This window comes from Bos grunniens, chromosome 7 (assembly GCF_055505025.1).
Source record: "Bos grunniens cultivar Pamir isolate PY7600 chromosome 7, Bosgru_T2T1.0, whole genome shotgun sequence".
NCBI lineage: Eukaryota > Metazoa > Chordata > Mammalia > Artiodactyla > Bovidae > Bos > Bos grunniens.
In genome coordinates, this window is record NC_141171.1 from 49,782,467 (window position 1) to 49,809,723 (window position 27,257).

The 27,257-nt window shown below is 40.4% G+C and overlaps 1 protein-coding gene and 1 pseudogene across 2 annotated transcripts in view; both read right to left on the minus strand.

Moving 5' to 3' along the window:
• The window catches only part of ETF1 (eukaryotic translation termination factor 1), a 29,411-nt gene extending 2,467 nt beyond the window's left edge, over window positions 1-26,944 (minus strand). The window contains exons 1-10 of the mRNA XM_086411870.1: window positions 26,808-26,944; window positions 26,543-26,646; window positions 6,272-6,447; window positions 5,754-5,893; window positions 3,128-3,266; window positions 2,653-2,843; window positions 1,995-2,124; window positions 1,300-1,455; window positions 832-896; window positions 21-168 (exon numbers count right to left, since the gene is read on the minus strand). Of these exons, the coding sequence (XP_086267996.1) occupies window positions 21-168; window positions 832-896; window positions 1,300-1,455; window positions 1,995-2,124; window positions 2,653-2,843; window positions 3,128-3,266; window positions 5,754-5,893; window positions 6,272-6,447; window positions 26,543-26,628 (1,231 nt within the window). The 5' untranslated portion in view covers window positions 26,629-26,646; window positions 26,808-26,944. The remainder of the gene's footprint in view (window positions 1-20; window positions 169-831; window positions 897-1,299; window positions 1,456-1,994; window positions 2,125-2,652; window positions 2,844-3,127; window positions 3,267-5,753; window positions 5,894-6,271; window positions 6,448-26,542; window positions 26,647-26,807) is intronic.
• LOC147369447 (POU domain, class 5, transcription factor 1 pseudogene) lies at window positions 9,443-12,610 on the minus strand (annotated as a pseudogene). Its single transcript, XR_015167468.1, has one exon. The product of XR_015167468.1 is annotated as a POU domain, class 5, transcription factor 1 pseudogene (transcript).
• Window positions 26,945-27,257: the final 313 nt, after the last annotated feature.

The window sequence follows — 27,257 nt, forward strand, 5'->3', positions numbered from 1 at the left end:
TTTTCTGATTTGCTACTCACCTCCAATTCCACCAAATCCTTTGACAAACTGGGATCCTTCTTGTGACTTATCAGTGACAATTTCCAACGTAGCTCCAAATTTTTTATAGTTGTTGGCAAACCACTCCAGAAGGGGCATGCTCTCAATCAGCTCATGTTCTTGTCCTGTCTGCAGGGGCAGCCATGAGATACAGAAACAGTAGGATTAGGATATATCAAGACATGGATACTTGCTACCCTGCCTGCCAACATTTCCCTCTTCCTCTCAGATCTATGGTGTATTAAACTGTAAGCAAATTATGGGTTCTGGCGACATAAACACCAACAGCACAGAAATTCTGATTACTTCAAACAACATTCCTCCCCTGGCTCTAGCATCAGTAATGAAATGTTAACACACACTTGGCAGTTTTTCAATTTATGGTTCCTCCCATTGTCTTGAGAAGTCAGGCTGTTAAAAAGTATCTCTAGACAATATTCACTCAACAGCTAAGAGATAAGACACAACTGCTTTTTTGGAGGAGCCTTGTAAAAACCAAAGTTGTCCAACTCAGAATTTGAAGATGCTAACAATTAAAAGGGACCTGTGTTGAGCAAGTAAACCTTTTTATACTTAAAAAAAAAAAAAGAACCAGGGTAACCATCACCTACCCTCCTTCCTTGGAATCAGACTATTATGTGGCATACGGGAGTGGACCACCTCCTGGTACTCCCACTGCTGACCAGTAGAGGTCTGGTTTCCCAAGGCTGATGCTACTCTATGCTGCCAGTGCTCTAACATACAGATTTATGTTTCCTTGCATGTATCATCAAAGCATAAACAGTCACATACCTCTTTGTCTGTAAAATGAGACTTATCCTTCTCTTGTTCTGGAGTTAGATAGAGAATTTTCTCCTCTGCAGTATTGGGGGGAAAAAAAAGTGTTAACCTGCTTTTCAGATACTAACAGGTTTAAGTTCCATGAGGTGAAAATTAGGTTAGATGAAAGGACTCCTGAACTGATTCTACCAACCTTCTTTTCATAAGCACATTAGTCAGTATGCAGTGAATGACTGTCTACCAGGTATACTGGTCCTATCATAAGGAAACATCAAAGACATTTAAGATACAGCCCTTGTCCTCAAAAATCTTAGGCAGACATCTATCAGTTCAATAGGGTACAGGCTGGAAGTGGGGAACAAGATATACATCTGCCTTTTGATTGCTCCTGAAATCAGCCACCTTATCCAATCTCCACCCCAGGCTTCTTGAATACACAGGTCAGTAACAAATGGAAACCTTATTTACTAATTATCATACCTTCTGTGCCTTGGCAATGAAGAACATATCTCATGATATCCAGATTTTCATAGACTATTAGAATCTCTACAGCTCCCATTTCTAAAGCCTTTAGTGTATCTTCAACTCCAAAACAGTACTTGCCCGTGTCCTGGCTTATTTCATCAAAGTATCGCCCTGTGGTTAGGGACAGGTCAATAAGAATGTATATTAATGTTTCTTTTTGTACATATACACCTGCTTACTCAAAAATCAGAGAAAGAGAAAAAGTCAACTTAAAAATAACTGCCAAAAGTTGGTGAAAAATCACACCACTAGTCGAGGCTCCAGAAATTGAGTCTCAAGAGGTACCAGTTAAGCCAAGTACATAATCATTTGGAAATGTGTGTGTATCAAATTGGAAACACAGCCAAACAATGGCCCTATTAATCTTTAATTTGAGCTTTTGAATTATTTATCACTCTAAAACAAAGGATAATATGGGAAATTTGACTGAAGTTTGGTTCCTACTGCCAAAGGGTAAAAAACAGGAAGAAAAACAAACATTTGTTAATATTAGACATGATAACTAAAGGATGATTTAAAATAATGATTCCATTGAGGAGGATTTTAATAAAAATGCTAAACCTTCCTCTTTTACCCTTCTCAGTGTCTTGTTTTGTACATACACACATACAAAAACTTTTCATAGTAAAGAAATTGTATTTCACTGATACCTATTAATTTCTTCTCTTGAATGAACTTCACGTTGGAGAGGACCTCAGTAGATAATTCAATAGCTTGATTGAATCCATTTTCACCACCATAAGATATATCAACTAATTTTAAAACTTTTGATTGCAACCTCTGACACACAACAAAATTAAAAAAAAGAAAAAAGCACATCATTAGTACTTCAAAACACCCTTACCAAGACCCATTACCTCTTAATGGCATGCAAAACTAACCAGTGAAACCTCAGGAGGAAGAATATGGGGAAAGGTGCCCAATTTATTCATGAACAGGTCTCATGAAGATCACCTCCCCAGCCAACTGTATTGCACATCCTATTAGACTTATAAAACCAGCTCCTAGTTTCTTTGGAATCAAACTTCAATTTAAAGCCAATTATGGCAACCTACTAAAACCAGGGGCCAACACAGCGCCAAGAAAGATTCCATCCCCAAATGGCTGATTTCAAAAGAAAGTAAGTCCAGACATGGGGGAATATCTAATATTACAAATAATACACATAAAATTTTGCCAACACAGACTGAGGTTTTTAACATGGAATTTATTACTGTAAAAGAAAGAGATGTGCACATCCCAGCACTCACAGAACTCAACTACTCCCACCTAGAAACTTACATAATGGAGCATCTACTTCTCACTTACCTGATCAAACATATCAGATTGACTTAGTTCAGTTTTAAAGTCTGCTGATCCAGCTAAAACAAGACCAGCCACATTCACCTTGTCCCCAGAAATAAACAGCTGCACAGCAGTCTCAGCTACTTTTCGAACATAGTTATGTCGCTTTTCCATTCTTAAACGGGCAAAACGCAAGGCTGACTGACCTCCTCTACCTTTGACAAAAAAGTGATGAGAGAAAAAGGCATTTATTAAGTACATGACACCCTGCTAATTAAAAAGTAATTATATAACCGTGCTATTTCCCAAGGAAAGGTGAAAATCACTATTCCTTTCAGAATAAAATCGCTTTTAGTGAGTGAACACTAATTCTGTAGTCAAAAGAGTCACAAGTAACAATGCTTCTCCCATCACCTGAGATTACTTTCCCCTATTACACAATTTGCTTCCTTAATGCTGGACACAAAGGAAAAGTGTTCATGTTCTCTTCCTGGATTACCATGTTTCTTTGGGAGATCCACAGTGAATTTGTGCAGGACTTCTCTTGTATTTCCTTGGAGTGTGCCAAAAAGTGCACCACTACCATCTATTACAATGAAGCCAAACTTGCTATCATCTGAAAGTAGTGCTGTAAGAGCCTGAAAAGCAAACACAGGTACCACACCATAAATCTCAAAGCTTTGCAAAATTAAGACAAAATTCCAAAAGGACATATACAAGCCCTTTCCACTCACTCAGAACAGTATGGAGTACCACAGGAAAACCATTTCACGGAGTAATTTAAAGGCTTCAGCTATAAATATGTAATTCACATAGACAAATCTGAACCTGATGCAGGAGAAAACCAACAATATCAATGGGAAGCCTTTTTACAAAGCTGACCTAGGCACAGGAACCCAAAACTAATACAGATTTATAGGGATCAAATTCTTCCTAGGTTGTTTTTAGACTGATGGTGGTCTAGAGAACATAATATTCAAAGTCTAACCTCCAAAAGTTGACTTGCTGTTACCATTAATAATCCCAGCATTAATAAGCAGTATTTACTATGGCTAATAAGAATCTTTTGTAAATCAATTCTAGGAGTACTCACTGAGGACAAAACCCAGAAACCGTCTATAAAAAGATCTAGTTTTGAAATGTTTCATTTAATTATGTCTTGAGTAACATTAATGACATCAATATCTAAAATTCAATTTTAAAGGTACTATAGATAATAATTCTGAATTTTTATGAGAGAAAATTCTTCTGGGTTAGTATTATATCATTGTATTTCTGCCTCCTGAAAGAGCAGATCTTTAAATAGATCTGGGACCCATATAGATGGGCAAGAGTTGGCGTCTATAGACATGGTAGATGACTAATTACTAGGTGGCAGCCTCTATAGAGCTAAGAAATTATTACCCATACCATTTAACTGAGGAAGAAAACAGCTCTTCACGGACTGGAAAGCAGATTAATCACTAAGAATCACCCTTTAACCAAAGCATACTTGATAATTAGCATTAAGACATGAATATTGCCCATGTTAAAAAATTTGCCTTAAGACTCTGTCTTCCAATACAGGGGGGTACACGTTTGATTCCTGGTCAGGGAACTAAGATCCCACATGCCACAGAGTGGGGCCAGAATTTAAATAAATAACTTGTTTAAAAAATTTTTTGCCTTATCCCAATTACCTCTGTAATAACTTGATTAATTTAGGTTTTCAGCAAGCCTGCTCAGCAGGGAACAGACTTATCCTTCATAATAAGAATATATAAATATCCTGATTAAACACAACTTCAGTTGTGTTGTTCAGTATGCCACATGTGTAGGTAGTTTGTAATAGTTAGAGCCCAAACAAACAAAGCTAGTTAAGACGAAATGCTATCTTGGAAAAAGTGTTAAGGTTTAGAAAAACCAATGAAGCTAACTTAAGTAAGTAAGGTAAAACTAGATAACATGAATATCATGTACTATTTAAATCAAGAAGACTCAAAATCTGCCTTTATCAAAGCAGATACAGTTAATTGGAAGAGGGTGGCAAACTGCCTCCCTAATGAAACTTTTGCCATAAGGAGGCTGTGACAGCCAAGAGAAAAATCAGTCTCCACCATCTATGCAATCGCTCAAGATCCGACTGGAACTGAACTTCCCGTCAAGTTAGCAGAATCATCCATTGTAAACTGTGTTGACAAATGTCAGTTCTAATTCCACTATAGAGGTTTTCCCCTATGTCGATGAAAGGCAAGAGACTGAACTAGAAGCCAGCTGTGAATTCCTGATTGTTCTACTGTTGACTGATTTAGGTCACTCTAATGAGGTTTCCTTTCTACCCTTAATGTTCATCATATTATGACACTTCTGTCACTCAAAAGTATTTTTTTTTTTAATGGATGGGGAAAAAAGCTCTTATGGTCCTGACTACTCAAGATTTTTATAATTTGTGAGCTGAAACTAAGAATGCAAGAAATATAGTCAAGTATCATGGATACATAAGGAGACCTAGAGTTCAGGCAGTCATTTATTTCTTTGCTTCTGATTAGTTCTTCAAACCCAGCTTAGCACTTTCCTCAAATATGCTGAATATTCACGTCATTCATTGTCATAATAATGTAATTTTTTTTTTTAAAGAGCCAGCCTTATAAAATGGAACAGTTATTTGGAAAACAGCCTGTCAATTGTTGAACTGGTTAAACATTAATTACTGTATGACCCAGAAATTCCACTTCTAGCTTGTATACCTGCCCCCCCAGTGAAAACGTATGGACATACAAAACCTTGTACACATATGTTCAAAGCAGTATTATTCATAACAGCCTAACAGTGGAAATGACAGTTTCACCAAATGATGTTAATAAGTGAAATATGGCATATCCATGAATAGATATAATGTGGAAAATAGTATTTGGTAATAAAAAAGGAATGAAGCATAATACATACCACAAAATGGATGAACCTTGAAAACACGCTAAGTAAAAGAAACAAGCCACAAAATGCACAGAAAAACAGATTAAGGGTGGCCTATAGCTGAGAGATCTTGGGGTATGGCGGTAGGGACAGAGGAAGGCCTGGGAGTGACTGCTAATAGCTATGGTGGATTTCTTTTAGGGTAACAAAAACATTCTGTTTTAACTTCTTACCTCTGTATGGAATTTGTTGTCACACAAATACAATGACGTATTAATTGGTTTGAAAGGTTCAAAGTCAATGTTGACTTTCTTTTCCTTTCCTTCTTCTGTTACAATTGTACCACAGTAAACAACCAGGCCATTTGGAGGTACTGCAAAGAACAAACAATTTCCCCACTTATATACACACCTAATTTTCCTCAATTAATAGGAAATGTTCCCACAGCCCATTGTTCCTGCCCCTTTAAATCATAATTTTCATGAAGTACAAATATCTGTAAATTTCTCAGGCAGATTTCTCTTCCTAATTTTGAAACTTGAGATGTTTTCAAAAGGATTTATTATTTTAAGTATAGTACATACTACTTAACTTTCAAAAAATAACTTAGGGAAAAAAAAAAAACACCAAAGGAACACAGCTTATGGCTGGGTAAAGAAAGCACTTGTGACCAAAAGCATCACAACAGAATCAAAGTGGAAAATACAACCAAGACAAAGTAGAGGAGGTAAATGATCAAGCTCCAGATTACCTTTGTTATAAAGTTTGAGTCTTTGTTGTACAGATGTAATGGCTCCCAGGACTGAAAGGCGGTTTACTCGTGACTTAATGTTAGACGCAGTTCCAAACTCATCTGCTAACATTTTTGCCACTCGTGAAATCTGGTCTTTGGGAGGAATGATCAACGATATCATGCTTGTGCCATTGCTGTGGAAGAATAGCATTAGAGGTTTAAGTACTACATAAGTAAAGAATTACCATTAGTAAATGGAGTTAAAAGTGAGATGCCCCTAATATAGGAAAAATAAATCACTCTAAAAGTGACCATGAAGGTAGGGGCTATACCTCTGTAATTAAAGTGACCCAGAGCTAGAACAGTGTTCAGAATATGGTAGGTATATCAATCTTCAACAAAGAGGCAAGATTATACAATGGACAGAAGCCAGTCTCTTCAGCAAGTGGTATTGGGAAAGTTGGACAGCGCATGTAAATCAATGAAGACACACCCTTACACCATACCCAAAAGTAAACTCAAAATGCTTTAAAGACTTTAAGACACGATACCATAAAACTCCTAGAAGAGAACACACGTAAAACCTTTTCAGATAACTCGTACCAATGTTTTCTTAGGTCTGTCTTCCAAAGCAACAGAAATAAAAGCAACAATAAACAAATGGGACCTAATCAAATTTATAAACTTTCACACAGCAAAGAAACCATAAACAAAACAAAAAGACAACATACTGAATGGGAGAAAATACCTGCAAATGATGCGACCAACAGTGGTTAATTTCCAAAACATACAAACAGTTCATACAACTAACTCAAGAACAAAAAACAAACACTATCAAAAAATGGGCAGAAGACATTTCATCAAAGGACGCTCAACACTGCTAATTATCACAAAAATGCACATAAAAATTACAATTTCCTATCACATAGAAATGCACATAAAAATTTCCTATCAGCCAGGATGGTCATCATCAAAAAGTCTACAAATAACGAATGCTGGAGAGGTTGTGGAGAAAAGGGAACCCTTCTACACTGTAGGTGGGAGGGTGTTGGTAAACTGGTGTAGCCACTGTGTTACAGTATGAAGGCTGCTTAAAAAACTAAATACACACACATGCACAGCCATGAAAAAGAATGAAATAATCCCATTTGAGGAAGAGAAAAGACATATCCCATCACTTAATGTGGAATCTAAAATATGACATAAGTTTATTTACAAAACAGACAGACAGGAAAAAAACTTAGGGTTACCAAAGGAGAAAGGCGTTGGGGGAAGGCATAAATTAGGAATCAGAGATTAACAGACACATACTACTATATATAAAGTATCAACAGATAAACAACAAGGTCCTACTGTACAGTACAGGCAACTATATTCAATATCCAGTAATAAACCATAATGCAAAATAATATGAAAAAGAATGTATATATACACATATAACTATCAGTGAATGTATATGCTGCTGCCGCTGCTGCTAACTTGCTTCAGTCATGTATGACTCTGTGTGACCCCACAGACAGCAGCCCACCAGGCTCCTCCGTCCATAGGACTCCCCAGGCAAGAATACTGGAGTGGGTTGCCATTTCTTTCTCCAGAATGTATATATATTGATTTACAATCCCTTGTGGCTAGACAGTAAAGCATCTGCCTGAAATGCAGGTGACCCGGGTTCGATTCCTGGGTTGGGAAGATCCCCTGGAGAAGGAAATGGCAATCCACTCCAGCACTCTTGCCTGGAAAATCCCATGAACGGAGGAGCCTGATAGGCTACTGAACAACTTCACTTTCACACTTCAATTAAAAAAATATGACAGGTGTTTAATTCTTTGAATGAATACTAGCTTTAGCTATATGTAAAGACAAAAGGCACTTTAAGAGGTACTAGGGAAATGCCTCATTTACCAAGGAATGAAGCAGGAGAAGCTTTGATAAAGGTGTGACAAGAAGACTGGAATTTAACCTTGAGTCCGTGGCAGAGGCTTAGAATCTGGTGGTTCTTCAGAGGATGATGCAATAACAGGATGGTGCAACAAGTCTAAATGAAATAGCAGTTTAATATCCTGGACCCCTCCTTCAAAATTCCAGGCTCACCACGAAAACTTAAGAACCACTAATTTAGCACCCTAAGTATCCTGATAATGAGAAACAAGTCTTGGATTCACATAAATATCCCAGTTAGGAAATCTCTGTCACACATACACCTTTCTCTCTAAATAAATGTACCTCTAAGTGTATTTTACATATTAATCACTTTTGAGTTTGATTAGAGAGAGAAATGCAGAGTCTGATTACCTCTGGGTACCCAAGCAAACTGAAGTTTCTACAACTAAAAACCAGGACAAAACCCTAACTTACGGAGGATACATCCCCAAGGCTTTGTCACATGGGAGCTCCCTTTTGAACAGCTACCAACCCCTCTAACCTTAATATTGATGCCAACTACTTATCTTTTTAACCTAGACATTCTCAAGACTTATTAAGTCTAGTTAAGAAATATTTTACTAGTTAAAATATTTTTTTTTTCTAATTTTATTTTATTTTTAAACTTTACATAATTGTATTAGTTTTGCCAAATATCAAAATGAATCCGCCACAGGTATACATGTGTTCCCCATCCTGAACCCTCATCCCTCCTCCCTCCCCATACCATCCCTCTGGGTCGTCCCAGTGCACTAGCCCCAAGCATCCAGTATCGTGCATCGAACCTGGACTGGCAACTCGTTTCTTACATGATATTTTACATGTTTCAATGCCATTCTCCCAAATCTTCCCACCCTCTCCCTCTCCCACAGAGTCCATAAGACTGTTCTATACATCAGTGTCTCTTTTGCTGTCTCGTACACCGGGTTATTGTTACCATCCTTTCTAAATTCCATATATATGCGTTAGTATACTGTATTTATGTTTTTCCTTCTGGCTTACTTCACTCTGTATAATAGGCTCGTTTCATCCACCTCATTAGAACTGATTCAAATGTATTCTTTTTAATGGCTGAGTAATACTCCATTGTGTATATGTACCACAGCTTTCTTATCCATTCATCTGCTGATGGACATCTAGGTTGCTTCCATGTCCTGGCTATTATAAACAGTGCTGCGATGAACATTGGGGTACGCGTGTCTCTTTCCCTTCTGGTTTCCTCAGTGTGTATGCCCAGCAGTGGGATTGCTGGGTCATAAGGCAGTTCTATTTCCAGTTTTTTAAGGAATCTCCACACTGTTCTCCATAGTGGCTGTACTAGTTTGCATTCCCACCAACAGTGTAGGAGGGTTCCCTTTTCTCCACACCCTCTCCAGCATTTATTATTTGTAGACTTTTGGATCGCAGCCATCCTGACTGGTGTGAAATGGTACACGGTTGCAAAACCACACTCGGACCACATCCTTCTCCAGCCCGAGCTGCTGGGCGATGTGGCTAATTTGCTGCAGGGTGGGCTTCGGGCACTGCAGGAACATGCTCTCCAGGTTGCCTCTCACTCAGTTCTCGATACTCGTCCGCTTTCTCTTTCGGGCCTGCACAAGGGTCTCTGCCTTGCATATCTCCTGCAGATTCTCGTTGTTGTCAGCTTCCTCCACCCACTTCTGCAGCAGGGGCCGCAGCTTACACATGTTCTTGAAACTGAGCTGCAAAGCCTCAAAACGGCAGATAGTCGTTTGGCTGAACACCTTTCCAAAGAGAACCCCCAGGGTGAGCCCCACATCAGCCTGGGTATATCCTAGTGTGATCCTCTTCTGCTTTAGGAGCTTGGCAAATTGTTCAAGGTCTTTCTAAAGAGCTTTGATGTCCTGGGACTCCTCAGGGTTCGGCTCCAGCTTCTCCTTGTCCAGCTTCGCGGCGCCTGCGGGTGCGGCGCAGGGGTCCGGGGAGGCCCCCTCGGAGTTGTTCTCCACCCCGGCTCCCGCCTCGCCCTCGGGCTGAGGGGTCTCCAGGCCGCCTGGGGGCACCGGCCCCGCTCCAACCTGCGGCGCACAGTAGGCCATCCCTCCACACAAGTCATAGGGCGGGGGGCACGGGGGAAGCCCCCACACCTCGGCGCCAGGCACAACCCCCGGCCCGATCCCCGACCCACCGGGAGGCCCTTGGAAGCTCATCCAGGTCCGAGGATCAACCCAGCCCGGCTCTGGCCCTCCCGGCCCATTGCCTCCACCGCCCGGCGGGGGCGAGAAGGCGAAGTCAGAAGCGAGGTGTCCCACCATGGGGAAGGCAGGCACCCCCAAAATATTTCTTAACTTTAAGAAAATATTTTAAAAAATTATCAAAATATACCAATTCACTAATCATTAATCAAAACACAAACCCACTTCACACCCAATAAGATGGCCACTATTAAAAATGAAGATCATGGCATCTGGTCCCATCACTTCATGGGAAATAGATGGGGAAACAGTGTCAGACTTTATTTTTTTGGGCTCCAAAATCACTGCAGATGTTGATTGCAGCCATGAAATTAAAAGACGCTTACTCCTTGGAAGCAAAGTTATGACCAACCTAGATAGCATATTCAAAAGCAGAGACATTACTTTGCCAACAAAGGTCCGTCTAGTCAAGGCTATGGTTTTTCCAGTCGTCATGTATGGATGTGAGAGTTGGACTGTGAAGAAGGCTGAGCGCCGAAGAATTGATGCTTTTGAACTGTGGTGTTGGAGAAGACTCTTGAGAGTCCCTTGGACTGCAAGGAGATCCAACCAGTTCATTCTGAAGGAGATCAGCCCTGGGATTTCTTTGGAAGGAATGATGCTAAAGCTGAAACTCCAGTACTTTGGCCACCTCATGCGAAGAGTTGACTCACTGGAAAAGACTCTGATGTTGGGAGGGATTGGGGGCAGGAGGAGAAGGGGACGACAGAGGATGAGATGGCTGGATGGCATCACTGACTCGATGGACATGAGTCTGAGTGAACTCCGGGAGTTGGTGATAGACAGGGAGGCCTGATGTGCTGCGATTCATGGGGTCGCAAAGAGTCGGACGCAACTGAACGGAACTGATTAAAAATAAAGTGTTACCAAAAAAAAAGTGTTGGCAGGATGCCGAGATAGGGAACCTATGTGCATTGCTGGTGATAATGTTAGATGGATATAGCCATTATGAATAACAACATGGCAGTTCCTCAGAAGGTTAAACAGTTACCATGACTCAGCCATTCCACTCTTAGGTGTATGCTCAAGAGAAGTAAAAGTGCCTTTTACCAAAGGCACTGTTTGTAATAGTTAAAAAGTAGGAAAAAACCCCATGTCCAACTAATGAATGGATAAACAAAATGTGGTATATCCAAACAATGGAATTATTCAGTAATTTAAAAAAAAAAATAGAGTGCCAGTACATTATTTACATTATACCAATGAAAAATAGTAACAAAAGACCACACTTGCATGGTTCCATTTATATGTAATGTCCAGAATAGGCAATCCAGAGACAGGAGCCAGGGTGGAATGGGGAATGACTGGTAATGGGCACACGGGGGTTTCTTTTTGGGTTGAAAATGTTTTAGAATCATATTGGTGATCATTGCGGAGTAGTGAATAGTGCTTCCACTGCAAGGGGCATGGGTTTGATCCTTGGTTAGAGAACTAAGATCTGGCCTGGTCAAAAAGTTAAAAAAAAAAAAAAAAAAAAGTGCTATGGGAAAGACTCAAAATAGAACTTAGTAAGATATTTCCTTTAAGGTTTCTTAATCTGTAAGCTTACAAGAAAAGCCAAAGGATTTTCCTGAGAAGTGCTAATTTGTGTTTACCATTAGTAAAAATAATTTTATGTTAAAAAACTACATTACCCATTTTATTAAAAACAAGTAATATGAACTGAATTAGAAGTATAACCAACATATACATGGGATATTACAAGTCCCAGATGTGCCCTGACCAAATCTAATGGTGGCTTTCTTTATCTATCATTATAAATTGATCCAATTTCATATACCCAGACAAAACCCTAACTGAAAAAGATACACACACCCCTATGTTCATAGCAGCACTATTCACAATAGCCAAGATCTGGAAACAACCTTAACGTCCATCAACAGATGAATGGATAAAGAAGATATATACATATAGTACATATATACAATGAATACTACTCAGCCCCACCTCCTGCAAGAGAGAATAATGCCACTTGCAGCAACACGGATGCAATGAGAGATTACCATACTAAGTCAGTCAGAAAGACAAATGCCGTATATCACACCTTATGTGATAGTGTGGAATCTTAAATATGACACAAATGCACCTACTGACCAGACAGAAACAGATTCAAAGACAGAGAGAACAGACCTGTGGCTGCCAAGGGGGGTGGGGGAGGGATGGAGTGGGAGGTTGGAGTTAACAGATACAAGCTATTATATACAGAAAAGAATATTAAAGAAAAAAATAAATGTATATACATATATATAACTTTGCTGTAGAGAAATCAAATTGTAAATCAACTATGTCAATAAAAAATAAATTGAGCCAGTTTATATTTTGAAGGCAAAAGCTGATCTGATATGAGCCAAAGTATGTTAAGAAATGTGATTGTTGTTTTACAAACTGTTTCTACTTGATACTTAATGAGTCTATAGGAAATTACTTCCTGAGATTCTTCAAGATCATGATCCTAAAGGCTATTATAAGTTTAATCATTACAAGTTTTAATGTCAAAATGAAACAGGTGGGGGCTTTCTTTAGATAAACTGGATAGACTGCCAGAAAACACCTAAAACTTCTTCCTAATTGCTGTGTGTGTTAACTTCACATATATCCAATGTCTGGTGGAAGTCCACAGAAAAAGAAATTAAGACAGATGGCTACAGTGTCAAGTCAAATAGGCTTATGTGCCAAGTGTCATAAGAAAGAAGGGAAGAGGCACAGTGAAAGGAACAACATCAAAAAGTAGAGAAAACCCCCAATATTAGCTTTGTGACCATAAGTGTTTGAAATCTGTAAGTGTCTGTAAACTATCTTCCTAGAATAAAATAATCTTCACAATGTGCATCTTGGTACCAGCACTGGAAAAGAACCTCATAGTTTTCTGCTAGTGGCAAAGTTCACAAGTCTCCTAGTCAGACAAGTTTTCTTTAGAAGGAGACAAGCTGGCTAGCAAGCCCTTCCGCAATCAGGATAGTTGCTCTCAGACTGTCAACTAATGTTGTCTTCAAACCCAGCATTGTTTCTGTTGGGGTATCTACTCAAAACTTAGAAGGCTGGTTCACAACCTTTGTGATACTTTCCTCAATAAACTACAATTTGTGAATTATGAATTACAAATATGTGGTAAAGCATGGTGTGTGCTCTGCTGCCACCCCTTGGACAGGGGAGCCAGATATTCTAGTCAAAGCGGAGAATCAAACAAATTCATGATAAGCAGCTTTAGTGGTCACCATAAATACAAGCAATGATCATGAAATTAAAAAATCAGACATATATACAATTGTAGTGGCCATGTTCCAGTTTCTGAATTAGATGGAAAAAGAATTGCCAAATGAAACAATTTGGTATCTTCTATTACAAAACAAAAACAAAGCTCTTTTAGCAATCAACTGTAACAAACTGCTTTACTTCCAATATTTATCTTGTTAGGGACCTAAATTTCTTAAACACTTTTTGATAATTCCTTCTGGAGTTTTGTGAAATCTTACAGGCCAAAGAGGAGAAAAAGGAGTTTGCTCTAGGAGGGGCTGGAAAAATTAGGCAAGTAAATTTAACTTCAAACTTGTTTTAGATTGTAGGTGTCACCTTATTATATGAAACTATACAAGAGAGGGAAAAGTTGCAATCTGAGCTTTACTGACTTGTATTTGTTTTCAGATGAACAATTCTCAAAAGAGAATTTCTTTACCCTGGGGCTTTTGGACTCTTTAGGGACCAAAAGAGTTTAGCTACTTCTCAAAAGGGCTCAGTTGTAGGAAATGTAATGAGAAGGGGCTAAAATAGCAGCAGGGTGGAGGCTCAGAGATCAGAAAGCTAACAGGCAACAAACCCAAAGGAGGTAAAATTTGAGGCTAAAGAGAATGCTGGAATAAATTAACTGAGGGGCTGAAATGCCTAAAGGAAGTCCCTAAAGCAGGATAATCATGTGGAGGACAAAGCAATGACCTTAAGATAAGCAGCTATTTACTTTTCACTGTGGATAGGTTAAGAAGATAAGCATCCATTAAGCAACTTTACTGTATAGCACCAGAGTTGGGCAACCTTAAACTCACATCCATTTAACATCCTAGAAAGGACAGAGTAGTAGAGATACCTAAGAACATAATCTTGTTATGGAATTCCACTTTAAAAATTGGTAGATTTCTACGAAGTTGTTAAATATGAAGCCACTTAACAGTCTTGGCTTCTTACTCATTTTGAATTCTGACTAATGTTTAAGAAAAAACTGGGCTTCCCTGGTGGCTCAGACAGTAAAGAATGTGCCTGCAATGTGGGAGACTCAGGTTGGATCCCTAGGTCAGGAAAATCCCCTGAAGGGAATGGCTACTCCAGTATTCTTGCCTGGAGAATCCTATAAACAGAGGAGCCTGGTGGGTTACAGTGCATGTGGTCACAGAGTGTCACATATGACTGAGCGACTTTCACTAGTTTCCCTTTGGGCCTCTCTCTACCCAGTCTTGAGGACTTCCCTGGTGGCTCAGACGGTAAAACGTCTGGCTGTAATGCGGGAGCGGGGTTCATTCCCTGGGTCAGGAAGATCTCCTGGAGAAGGAAATGGCAACCCACTCCAGTATTCTTGCCTGGAAAATCCCATGGGCGGAGGAGCCTGGTAGGCTACAGTCCATGGGGTCACAAAGAGTCGGACACAACTGAGCGACTTCATGTTCACATTCTACCCAGTCTGGGGGAAACCTTTAGTTTCTGAATTCATCTGACACCACTGGGGATGAAGATACAAGGATTATTTAAAGAGATGGCCTCTACTTTAGTTTAAAGGCTTCATGATTTGTATGTTGGGTTTGATAACAGCAAATTTAAAGCTTTTCCAGGAATTTTATGACTGTCCAAGTGGTTAAGACTCTTGTTTCCACTGCAGGGGGCACAGGTTCAACCCCTTTTTGGAGAAATAAGATCCCACATGCCTCACAGAACAGCCAAAAGAATAAAACTTGGGGGAAAAAAAGGGGGCGGGGAGCTTCTGGTTTTTAAAAATTAAAAACAGTTTTTCCAGGAAAAGTTTCCAAACAAAATAAACACTCCTTTACCCCCCACCTGCCCCTCAGGCAAGCCAGAGTTACTAGACCAGTTTGTGTAAACACCAAAATAAAACCAAGAAAGCTGAGTATTTCATTTGAAGTAGAGCAAAGAGTCCTCAAGGGAGAATGAAAAATAAAGCTCTCACTAAGGAGTTGCTGGCAGTGTAAGCAAACTACACCTTTTAATTTTAATAGTTTTCATCCATGCCTCTGCTTTGTCCCTATGTCCCTTTCCCCAAATCAGAAGGCTCTCATTCAAGTCAGTGGATTATGAGGCACACAGCAATGATTCACAGGCAGGCTGTAAAAAAGACACAGCATACAGTGTGCTGTGTAAGGTGTCTAGGGGCCTCTGTTTTCAGACCCCTTCTTGTTCTCATCATTTTAGGGGTACATTCCCTTTTCAAAGAAGAGTTCAGCAGTGCTTCCACTCAGAGGACTAACTTCTGAGAAATAAAACAGCTGGGAGACAGAAGGAGTAGTTGTAAATAGACTAAATACGGACAGTTAAACAAACTAGACACAACTTAGGAAAAGCAAGAGAATTTAAAGAGACAGCTGACAGCTTTCTCTTCCTGCATTCTCAAAGGTGACTGCTGAAAGAAAAGTTTCTCTCCCTAGAATGGGCAGTCAGGGGTAGTACCACCAGTAACTTATCTAATCCAAGGTTTCACGGCCCTTAAACACTACAGGGAAACATTAAGGTGCAGATTACCAGGACTGCAAGGACTCTAAAGAAGAAAACTCAAGGTAATCAGAGCAAAGCTTGGATTATGGGGTGTATGTTTATGTAGCTTTACAGTTAGCAGTGTTCCAGCTTTGGAAGCCTGACAAAATGAAAATCTCAGTAGTCTTTGACTTGTAAAGATCTTACCAGTGCTTATCATTAACAATGCTTCAGAACACTTAAGAAGGCAGTGGCACCCCACTCCAGTACTCTTACATGGAAAATCCCATGGACGGAGGAGCCTGGTAGGCTGCAGCCCATGGGGTCGCTAAGAGTCGGACACGACTGAGCGACTTCACTTTCACTTTCATGCACTGGAGAAGGAAATGGCAACCCACTCCAGTGTTCTTGCCTGGAGAATTCCAGGGATGGCGGAGCCTGGAGGGCTGATGTCTATGGGGTCTCAACAGAGTCGGACACGACTGAAGCGATTTAGCAGCAACAGCAGCAAGAACACTTTAGAAGAAAATGTGGCACCCACAAGCTTATCCACTGGCCAATTTGCATGAGAGCCCCAGAACCCTTGAAGAGCTTTCTGAAAAAGCAAAACAAAAATGCTTAGATACAAAAAGATCTCCTCTTCCTTTATGTTCTGATTCAATAGCTCTTGAAAAGGAGGAGTGAGGGTGGTAGCGATTATGGCTGAGAGAGTCTCAACTTTCAAATGGATTGATTTAAATAGAATCAGACTTTAATGCATAACTAGGGTTAAGAATCACTGTGTTTGGCTTCTTTTCTATGCCTTTAAGAAGGACCTCTCAGGCAGCTGAAGTCAGGGAGATTCCATGATCTCACCCCTTCTTAAAAGAAACTCAGAGCTCATCTCCTGCAGGTAAGCTGCTGTCATGTATCCTAGCAATAACATGACTACAATGAATTGTGATGGCTCAGATGTGTCCAACTTTTCCCAGCCAGAACACTCTCAAGTCACTACCATCCATCTTATCACCCCTACTTTCAGATTAGGGCGAGGAGCATTTTAGAGACTGCCTACTATCCTTTCTAGTTGGGATTTAAGAGTATATGCTCCCCAGGAAGCTATCATCTCAATGTTTGACCGAGATAAGCCTAGGATACGGATGGTCAAGGTTTCCCCTATCCCCTTTTCAAGCTCACAAAGCTCAACTTAAATTTCAGACACAGCATTTCTGGGATTCACTAGCCTAGCTGCATGGTAGGGATCCCAGCTGAAAATCAATTGGTTCCTCTCCAATTTCTACTATTTCTGTTATTTTATTCACTATGGCTTTTCCATTTTTCTTCTTTAACCAAATGCACAAAGCTAAATTTAAACTCTGAAACTAAAGCAATTTTTATGTGGGTTTAATATGGGAACATAATAGGATGGGGGTTATGAGCACAGGTTTATGACTGTCCTACTACCACAACCTGGGCAAATTAAGAGTCTCAGTTTCTCCTTACTTCACAAAGTCATGCGGATTCTATAAAACAATATATATCAAATGCCTCGAATGGATAGATCGCTAAATGGTAACTAGATGGAACCTGATAGCTTCTTTTGCTCCACCCCCGTCCTTAAGAAAACCCAGAAAGAATTACGGGCACAGCACAGTTGTGGGGCAGAGGAGAGTAGCAACACTGTTAAGTGATGCTACAGACTTATTTGAATCTAAGCATTAAGTAAGCCTAAAGAGAGAGAGATAACAGTTAACTTTGTGGTAGGTGATAATCACCTTTACTGGGTTACAGGACCTGCCAAAATCTTCCAACAGAACAAAAGAACCAAGCCAAAACTCAGTTCAAACAATATGGTCAGAACACTATAAGCTGTTTTGGAATTCATCACAAGGGAGAAATACAGAAATTAATTCCCCTCTACTTCTATCTGGTTATCAGTCACTTCAAAGATTTGACCTGTTTTTCTCTTTAACCCAAAGAACCTGTGCTCATAACCCCCATCCTATTATGTTCCCATATTAAACCCAAAGAAAGTATGTTAGTTGCTCAGTCGTATCCAACTATTTTGCGACCCCATGGACTGTATCCCGCCAGGCTCCACTGTCCACAGAATTCTCCAGGCATGAATACTGGAGTGGGTAGCCATTCCCTTAACCAGGGGATCTTCCCCACCCAGGGATCCAACCTGGGTCTCCAGCATTGTGGGCAGATTCTTTACCATCTGAGCCACCAGGAGTAATTTCCACCAAATAACTGTGAAATAACACTTCTTGAAGGCAGAATTCATTTCAGCACTGAGTACATGCTTAAACATTTGAGAATGAATAAATGGTTAACTGCTAACATAAGAAACAGGGTCTTCTTTATACAGTCTCTTCTAAGCAGACACCAAGGGTTTTATTCTAAACTATTAAATAAAATACCAGTTAAGAGTTTGCCAATCTTTGGAGAAGAACTAACATGTGCCTGAAAATGACTAATCATCTCTGCTTTAGCTTCACTAAAATGCTCAAACCATCCCGTCAGTCTTTTACCTAGCAAAAATGACACTTTCAGTATCTTATTTTGCCACCTTTAAACTGGCTCAACCCCACCTCAAACCTGCTCCTAAATATTATCTATGATGCAGGTAGGAGGTGGGTAGGGCTGCTTTCTATAGAGAGAGCTTACAGAATACCTAGAGGATTCTGTTACTCTTCAAAGAGGCTAGACAGAGTTACTGGAAACTGGTTTTGTGCTACTGACCTCAGGATCAGATGCCATTACCAGATGGACAAGGACCAAGATATGAACACACCAAAACATTAAAGCAGCCTCTAACCTAGAAGACACAATAACTCAAAATGTCCCAATATTTTGCAGAAAGTAAAGTTTACAAAAGGCTCATTTTAGTGTTTTATCCTCAAAAGCATTAAGATTACTGTACTCTAAAACAAAACTATGTATCTGGTGGAGTATTTTTTCTACAATTACAGGAATTTACTTTGTCATAAAAGGGAAACTATAAACAAACAAATTGACACAGTGGAATATTCCACTAGGGAGCAGCAGAAGCTGGAAAATTTCTCTAGCATTCTCACATCAGTGAGAAGCCAGGAGATAGCAATCACAACCAACATTAGGGACCAGCTAACCATCAAGGTTCTACACGGGGCGAGAAAGTCCACTTCTTATCTTTCTTGGCCACTATGCAAGTACTTTTCAAATAAAACAAAAGCCACAGCATTCCTGTTAATCTTCTTTCTAATACACACATGAGCTTCTGGGGAAGGATTTAGAAGTAAGTTATTTCCCTCGCCAATGATGCTCATTAAGAACAAACATGTTCAGTACCCAAGTTCTTCCTACGGTAGATTTGCAAACAGCATGCCTGTTCCCTTTTATCTTTGCTCTCGAGTCTCTGCACATCTGCTCCCTCTAGTAAACTGAAAATCTCCTTGGACAAGAATCCTCCTTTCAGGAGAGAATAGGAGATGTTTCTATTCAGCAAAAGAAAAATGTTTCTATTCAGCAAAATCAAAGAGCAAGGCAGTGCAGTATAATAGTTAGGACCAGAGGCTCTGCAATCAGCAAAGTGGGAACAGAATCTAGCATTGCCCCTTGTTAAGACTGTTATATTAGCAAAGCTAATAAATCTCTCAGCACTGCAAATTTTTTCATCCATGAAATGGCAGTAATAGCTTTTTTCATAGAGCCGTTGTGAGGAGTCAAAATATATGCTCTTCAACCCATCTTCAGGAAACTACTTTCATTGCTTGATTGAAACTCAATCTTTCTTGTCCATGAACTTCTAACCCTGTCTTTCCTGAGGATCCTTCTTGCTTTTAAGTAGAGTCATAAAAGCCAGAAAATGGGATGGCCAGAAAGGAGGAAAACACTTTTTTTCTTCAGTAAAAAGCTAAAAATATCTAGAGGTATTCAGAAATTAAAGTTTGGGGATCAGTACATTTTCACTACTTGCAAACTAGTGTTGGGACTGTCACACTCTGTTACCAGTGAGGCACATATATGCAAATACTCTGCACTATTTCAATACCCTGACAGCTCACCAACTATCAACCAACACAAAGCTTTTGAGTCTAATTTTAAGCTAACTGGCTTTTAATCAAGAATGAATGTCAATGACCATTTCAAAGTTGCAGATCAGTTACAGCTCCACTACATCAGTGTATCAAAGACACTGTATCAGTCAAACAATGCCCAAAGTAACATTCTCTGACAACATTCACCTGCCTTGTCTAGGAAATTTGCCCAAGTAGTTAAACAATATCTCCATTTTTGACCATGTCTAATACCTCATTTAAGACCCAAATAATCTGCTTACACTACACCCCCATCAACATGTACCCTGTTATTCTGAGACCGGAAACGGATATCATCACTCCAGGGTTTTGTGTCAGACCATTTTCTCATGGCGTTGCACAATGCTTCCCTAAATGTATAAATATCCAACCTACAGCAGATGTTTGATGGAGCTTGTAAGCTGACTAGTTAATAGTAAAAATGTATCTGTGGGCTTCACTTTTCATATACTTAGATGTGAAATTGGGGAAAAAAGTTAGAAGGCCACAGACATCACGAAAAAGACAATCTTCTATTTTGACTAGGATCATTCTTCTAAAGAAAACCTTAAAGGATAAAACGAATAAACAACTTCAAGGGTTAAAATAAGGACAAAGTGAACATGTAAATACTTATAGGATGGGTATTACATACAAATTAAGTAGATAAAAGAGAAACAGCACTAGATTACAGCACAGAAAGCTTGACCAATCTGTCAATGTGAAAGACTCAAGTCTGTGTTTATCCTTGTATCCCCAAGAAAAACAATGAAATTATGGCTCTTAATCAAACTCAATTATGTTTTGTTAGAGGTGAGAAAAAGAGCAATGATGCTTTATCTTGATTCACTCAGAGTCAAAGAAAAAGATACCTGTTCAGGAAGAGGGGGGTGGAGGGGGGGAAGGAAACTTTCATTACTACCAAATAGGCAGTATTAAAAGGAGGCTGTTATGAGCAGGAACTTTATTCATCATGCTCTGAGGACAGCTGCCCACAGAAAAACCTTGTAATTTCTAAACTGGTGGGAAGCATCTTGAACCCCCTCTAAATCCTTTCTCTTCCTCACTAAAGCAGGCTGCTGCAGACACGCCTATAGAATGTATCCTAGAAGAAGGTTCTATTCTGAGATCCCTGGAGAACAGGGTGGACTAAAAAAATTTCTGCTGCCCAAGTTCAGAGATAGATGGTTTGTTGCAGCAGTAGGCCTAGGGAAAAATGGCAGATTTCACCTGACTCTTTAAATAGGGCCTGAAGCCATTTAGCCCTGCAGCAAAACCCACATTTTAAGTTTTCCCACAACCAAACTCAAAACAAGGGCCCTCTGCTAAAAGGGTCCAACCAGTGTGTGTGTTGGGGGCAGGCAGGTAGGGGGGACACTGGAGACCTACACTGCATTCTGCCTTAAACAGTATTCTAATTAGGTACGCTTGCTTACCTAGGAATGTGTCCAGAGCAAACCTTCCTTTCCTGGAAGGATAAGTGTATCTGCTATTACAATAAGAAGTCTGTCAGGAGTTGAAATTCAAAGAGAGTAATTGTCCATCAGGTTCACAGTGCACAGAACACCATGCCAGAATACAACGGCTGTTAGGACTAGTTCTGAGTTGAGGCAGGCAGCCTAATACACTTGGAGTAGGCTGAGGAACACCACCACACCCTATCAAATATACTCTTATCTGCTCCTCTTCCCTTTACCACCTCAACAGGCCCAGACATGTTGGTGGCATCTATATTTTGACCACTTTGTGGGAAGTCACTGTAGTTTGTGTTCTACACTCATCTCTTCCCAGGAAATTAAAAATATTCTAATTCTTGACTTTTCTCTAGTGGGGTCTTTTACCTGTGTAACTATCAGAGACAAGAAAAAGGCAGGAAAAGCCAGAAGAGATGATGAAAAACACCCTCTTTAAGAGCCTGAATATCCTGGTATCAGTATATGAAAAACTACAAAGTATCATTCTTGTTACAGCCACCTGTAACTATGATGTGGAGAACTAAAAACTAAAACCACCTGAAATTCATTGCTTTGAGACCATTCCAAGAATCCTTTAGGTGAATGTTCTACTAATCAACAACTTCCACTTAGGGAAGAAACCCAAACACATTTTACACACTTTAATTTATTCAAATCATATCAACAATTTACCTATATTCTATTTAAAAACCCGTTCACTGATCTCATAAAAATACTAACTTTTAATTCAATATAATGTGAGGAATTTTCTGGAGATTTTGGTCTGTCCCTGGCTTTTAGAAAGCTCTTAAAAACCTTAGAATTTCCTGAGATGGGGAGTGTTTTTGTTATTATTCATAAGGAGTCCCCAAGGAGCATACCTGAGTTTATGCCAATGAAGTGACTAGGGTGGGGCCCCTAGGCATAATTAGGATGGACAAGTCACCAGAAAGACCAAATGTTTTGAGGGCTGAACTTTCAGCTCCATTCCCAGATCTACGGGAAGGGGTAGTTGCAGAGTAATCTATATAAAATTCCTGAACAAGATTTAATGAACTTCTGGGTTAGTAAACTCAGGTGGCAAATTCCAGTTTCACAAGGACAGAAGCTTCTGCACTTGGACCCTTACAGACCCTATGTACCACTTCATCTGGCTGTTCATTTATATCCTTCATAACATCCTTTGTAATAAATCAGTTAACATAAATAGTTTCCCTGAGTTTTTTGGACCCTTCTAACATATCATTGAACCCAAGAAGTCACAGGAACCCCCAAGGCCCAGGCTGGCTTTGGCATCATATGTGTGGGCAGTCTTGTGGGATCTGATAGTAACTCTGAGTAGTGTCAGAATTGAATCCAACTGTAGAAATACCTTTTTGGTGTCCAGTGAGACTTGAAGAACTGCTTGGTGTGGGGGAAAAAACCCCACACATCTAGTATCAGAACTTCTCAGAGGAGAAAAATTGTCCCATCCTGCTGTGCATCCTGTGTTCCCACCCTTACTCCCACCCATATATATATATCTGGGGGCAAGAAAGACAGTCATGTAAAGTCAGGCAATTTATTTCCTTCAAGGTATCTACAACTTATTTTTAACAAAAGCTTTAAAAATGTCCCCAAACCACAGAAGACTCAAATGAAGCTTAGAAAGTGCCCTGATCTTTAAACATGGGTTACCTGACTGAGATCTGATTATATATAAAATATATGATTCCCTGAGGAAGATAAATGAAAAAAAAAAATTCTAATACTCACAGACATAATTTAGCCCAGATTCACCCTGTCCATTCCTTGGTTATATTCACCACTGTCCTTGATATAACAGGCTCTTGTTATGATTTTATTACCTGAAAACTACAAAGCTTCCAACACTATTTCTGGGGCTACCTCTCGCAGGCTCAGAAACATTAAACAACCTAAATTTGCCACTTACCTTTCTTCTACATACTTCACCTGATTTAGTTCCTTATTGAAAATATCTACAATCATGGTTTCCATCCACATGGCCCTACGTTGTTTTGGCTTATGTACACATCTGTCCTCATTTAAGCCAACTATGGAGAATACACCAAGAGCAATCATAAACCAGGAAGAACTACAATTAATTTTAAGTGGGACCTATGTATAGGAAAAGAATTAGCTGTGTTTTTTTTTTTAACTAGTATACACAGAAACCAACATTTCACCGGGCTTATACAAAGCTAAATGTGTATGTTCTATCCAACATAAATTCAAGTTATATGTATAACACTCCTTTTAATTCAGAAAGTATGACAAAAAGACAATACCTCTTGCGAAGATTAAGTAAAATAATGTATTGCTTAATACAGTGTGTATAATATGCTAAGTGCTTAATAAACTAATGTGCTTAGAAACTTCACTCTGTTCAGATTTACTTAATCAGTGAGTCTATTTTGCAGGTGGTTTTCCTTTAAAGCTACATTACCTTGGGATCATATATCAAGATAATCACATATTGGCTATCTCAATTTCAAGATTACTCTTATCCCAGCATACCTGAAGAGCCAGTGTTAAAAACAAACCAATCTCTGATTCTCATGCCCAGAATTGATGGGGGGCGGGTGGGGGGGTGGAGAAGAAATCTTCATTTCCAAAACAATTCTACTCATCTACCACTGTTTCACTATCTAGTACTAATAACCATGCTTGAACACAACCTGTTTTCTCCTGAAACTCACAACTTGCCCCTGCCCCTTAAACATCACCACAAATAGATTTATTGTAGCATCCAGTTTGTGCTTAAAATTAAAAGTCCATCACGTTTCTCAATGACTATTTTAGCATTAGGGAACGAAGGAAAAACAATTCTCACTGCACATTGTGATAATCTAATGAGTCTGACTAATATAACTCAGCCATAATACAATCTTGCTATTCTCAAAAAGAAATTGGTATATACTAAGAAACTTCTGAGTCAAACAGAATATACATATGACTCCCTTACTGATACCTAGCAATGGTCAAGAATTTAAATTGTCATGGGATCAGGATATAACCAAATCCTGAATAAAAGCAAAGTACGACATGATTATCAACCACGTTGTTTATAGGACAGCTTAACCTTGTATAAAATGTTCAAACTTAACTACCACTTGCAAGAAAAGTTGTGCGTAAGAACCTCATTTTTAGCATGCTTTAAACTTTACCTAAGTTTGTTAATCAAAGAACTAAAGCCTTTAAAAGCTTCAAAGAGGAGCTTAAAAGTTTCAAGTGGCTAGGTAACATGGCTAGGAACAAATTTAAGAATTAGCTCCCTCCCTTAAACAGTAGAAAGGAATGCTGTTACTTATTTAGCAGTAACAACAGCAATCTAGAAAAGTCATACTCAAGTGAAGGATTCAAGCAAAACAACATAAGATGCTAATGAAACAAAAGAATATGGCTAATTCCTGGTAGTGCATCATAATGGGTCATGATCTATTATATTATCCCTCCTGTACAGTATTCTCATACTTGGGGAATAATTATTCTACCATGTGGCATAGAATCATGTGTTCAAGTTCTGGTAAGATTATATTAACTTTGTCTGAATAATTCTATTAAATTCAAAGAAAAACAAAACTGAGGAATGAAAAATAAGCTGCCACCTTCAATTTGTACCAGAGAAAGTGAGCAAAAACTCCAGTAACTGAAGAGCATCAAACTTTCAGAAGTTTCACCCCAAAGAGAACTGTCACTAATTAAGAACAAAGCACAACGGCAAAACTGTTAGCCTTGGGCTTCAATGGAACTAAGCATACTTACTTTATAAAGCAGTAACTACTATGAGTTTGATGAATCCCATCATTGTAAATCTGCCCACCAAGAACAAACCTGGGTCAGAAACCAGAATGTCCAATCCATGTAGTGAAAACAACTTTCAACATGGTCCCAGACAAGACACTCTGCTATTCTAAGAATGCTCAGACATACAAATATGTAATGTTCCAAAAACTTTTTCCTTGCCACATAGTAAAAAGTTTCTATGACTGGCAAAAGAACAAAGTAATAAAGTGAGAGAACAGATATACCCCTGACACACTCTCCCCTAAACAGTAATTTTTTTTTTAATTTTAAAAGAGCATATAAAGTTAGTTTTAAACTAGTTCACCCTTCCCACAATGGACACACCTAACAACTGCTTCTCAAAATTTACCAAAGAAAACTCAAAGCCCACCGACTCCAGTTCTGAATTTCAACAAGCATTAATACACTAGGCACCTCTACCCCAGGAGTTCCAGAGAGAGGCCAAAAGGGAGCCTGTTCATATCAACAACCCCATTAATTCGGATTTCTCCTGTATATACAGATACACAGCTGTCAGCCTAAACCTCTCCTCCGGCGCACACATTCCCTGTAACAGCTAAAACCAGGAAGCTAAAGGGTAATTAGAGGACTAGGAGGAAGTCATCTTGGGAGAATTGTAAAACCCAGAGAAATCAGAGGAAGTCAGAAAAAGGTTGTCCTTGACTACCTCTCCTTCCCGCCCCATCCAGACTTAATCCCACCCGGGTCTCAGAAGCCCGGGAGGGAGAGGCCATTTTAATGAGGCTTGGTTGAAGAATGTAAAGGAAGGGAAAGAGGAAATCAGGGAAGGGCCTTTGTAAAGGAAGGCCTGGCCCTTTCCCCCAACAGCACCCGAGTTGGGTGGCAGCACCTGGAGCTCAAAAAGGGAGGTGCTGGATTCAACCGCCTGAGAGAGGTACAAAAGTAGCAGTGGCCTACCACGAGGGGGTCCAGTGGTCCGAGTACCGGGAGCAGGACCCCCTGGCCCCAAGAGGGAGAACTGCCCCTTCTGGGGCCAACAGCGTAGACCCTCGCCCCTGGGACTGAAGCTACTACCCAGAGGTCCAGAAGGCGGGAGTTGGCTAGTGCCTGGTTCTCCTCATTCGGCCATGCGGCGCGGGGGCGGCCATCCTGAGGGGGTCCCGGAACCAAGAGGGCATGGGGGGGCCCAGACGCGGAGCTCACCCGCGGGCCGCCTCCAAGCTCTTAATGAGCTTTTTGATCTTCCAGATCTCCACGTTCCTGTCGGCAGCACTGGGGTCGTCCGCCATCTTCTCGCCTCCTCCTCCCTAGAGCGGCCCGGCGGGGCCCGGAGACACCAAGACCACAGAGTTAGCGCCGCCGCTGGGGCAGAGCGGCCCCCTTCCTTGCCACCCCCGAGAGTCCCTCCTCTTCCCGCCCCGCGCGGCCCGCCGAGGTGGTAGCTGGCCTTTCCTTCTCCCTGGCTTACCTAAGGGCCCAGTCCTGGGCGGCAGCGGCTGCTCCTCCCCGGCGGCGGGTCCGCGGCGGCGGCTCTGACGTAGGACACCGGCTCCCTCTCTCCAGGCAGCTGCATGTGTTGCAATCCGCTCACATGGGGCCTGTGACATCACTTCCTCCGCCAGGGGCTGAGTGGTAGTCGGCGGGCGGAAGGGAGGGGGCCAGCAAGGAAGAGGGGGAGCTCTGCGCGCCCCGCGACTTTCCATTGGCTGTTTGGGCCGTGGCCTACAAAGAACCCGCCGATTGGTCTCATCTGGGGCCGCGCTGCCTTGTGAGGTAGAAGCCGGGGGCGGGGAAATACCTCCTTCCTTCCGGTTCGGAGAGCAAAGAGCAGGAAGCGGGCGGAAGTAGGTGAATCTCGCGAGAATTTACTCTAGCCCTGGCTGCCTAAACCTGGAGTGTTTCTTAAAGGGCAAGGCGC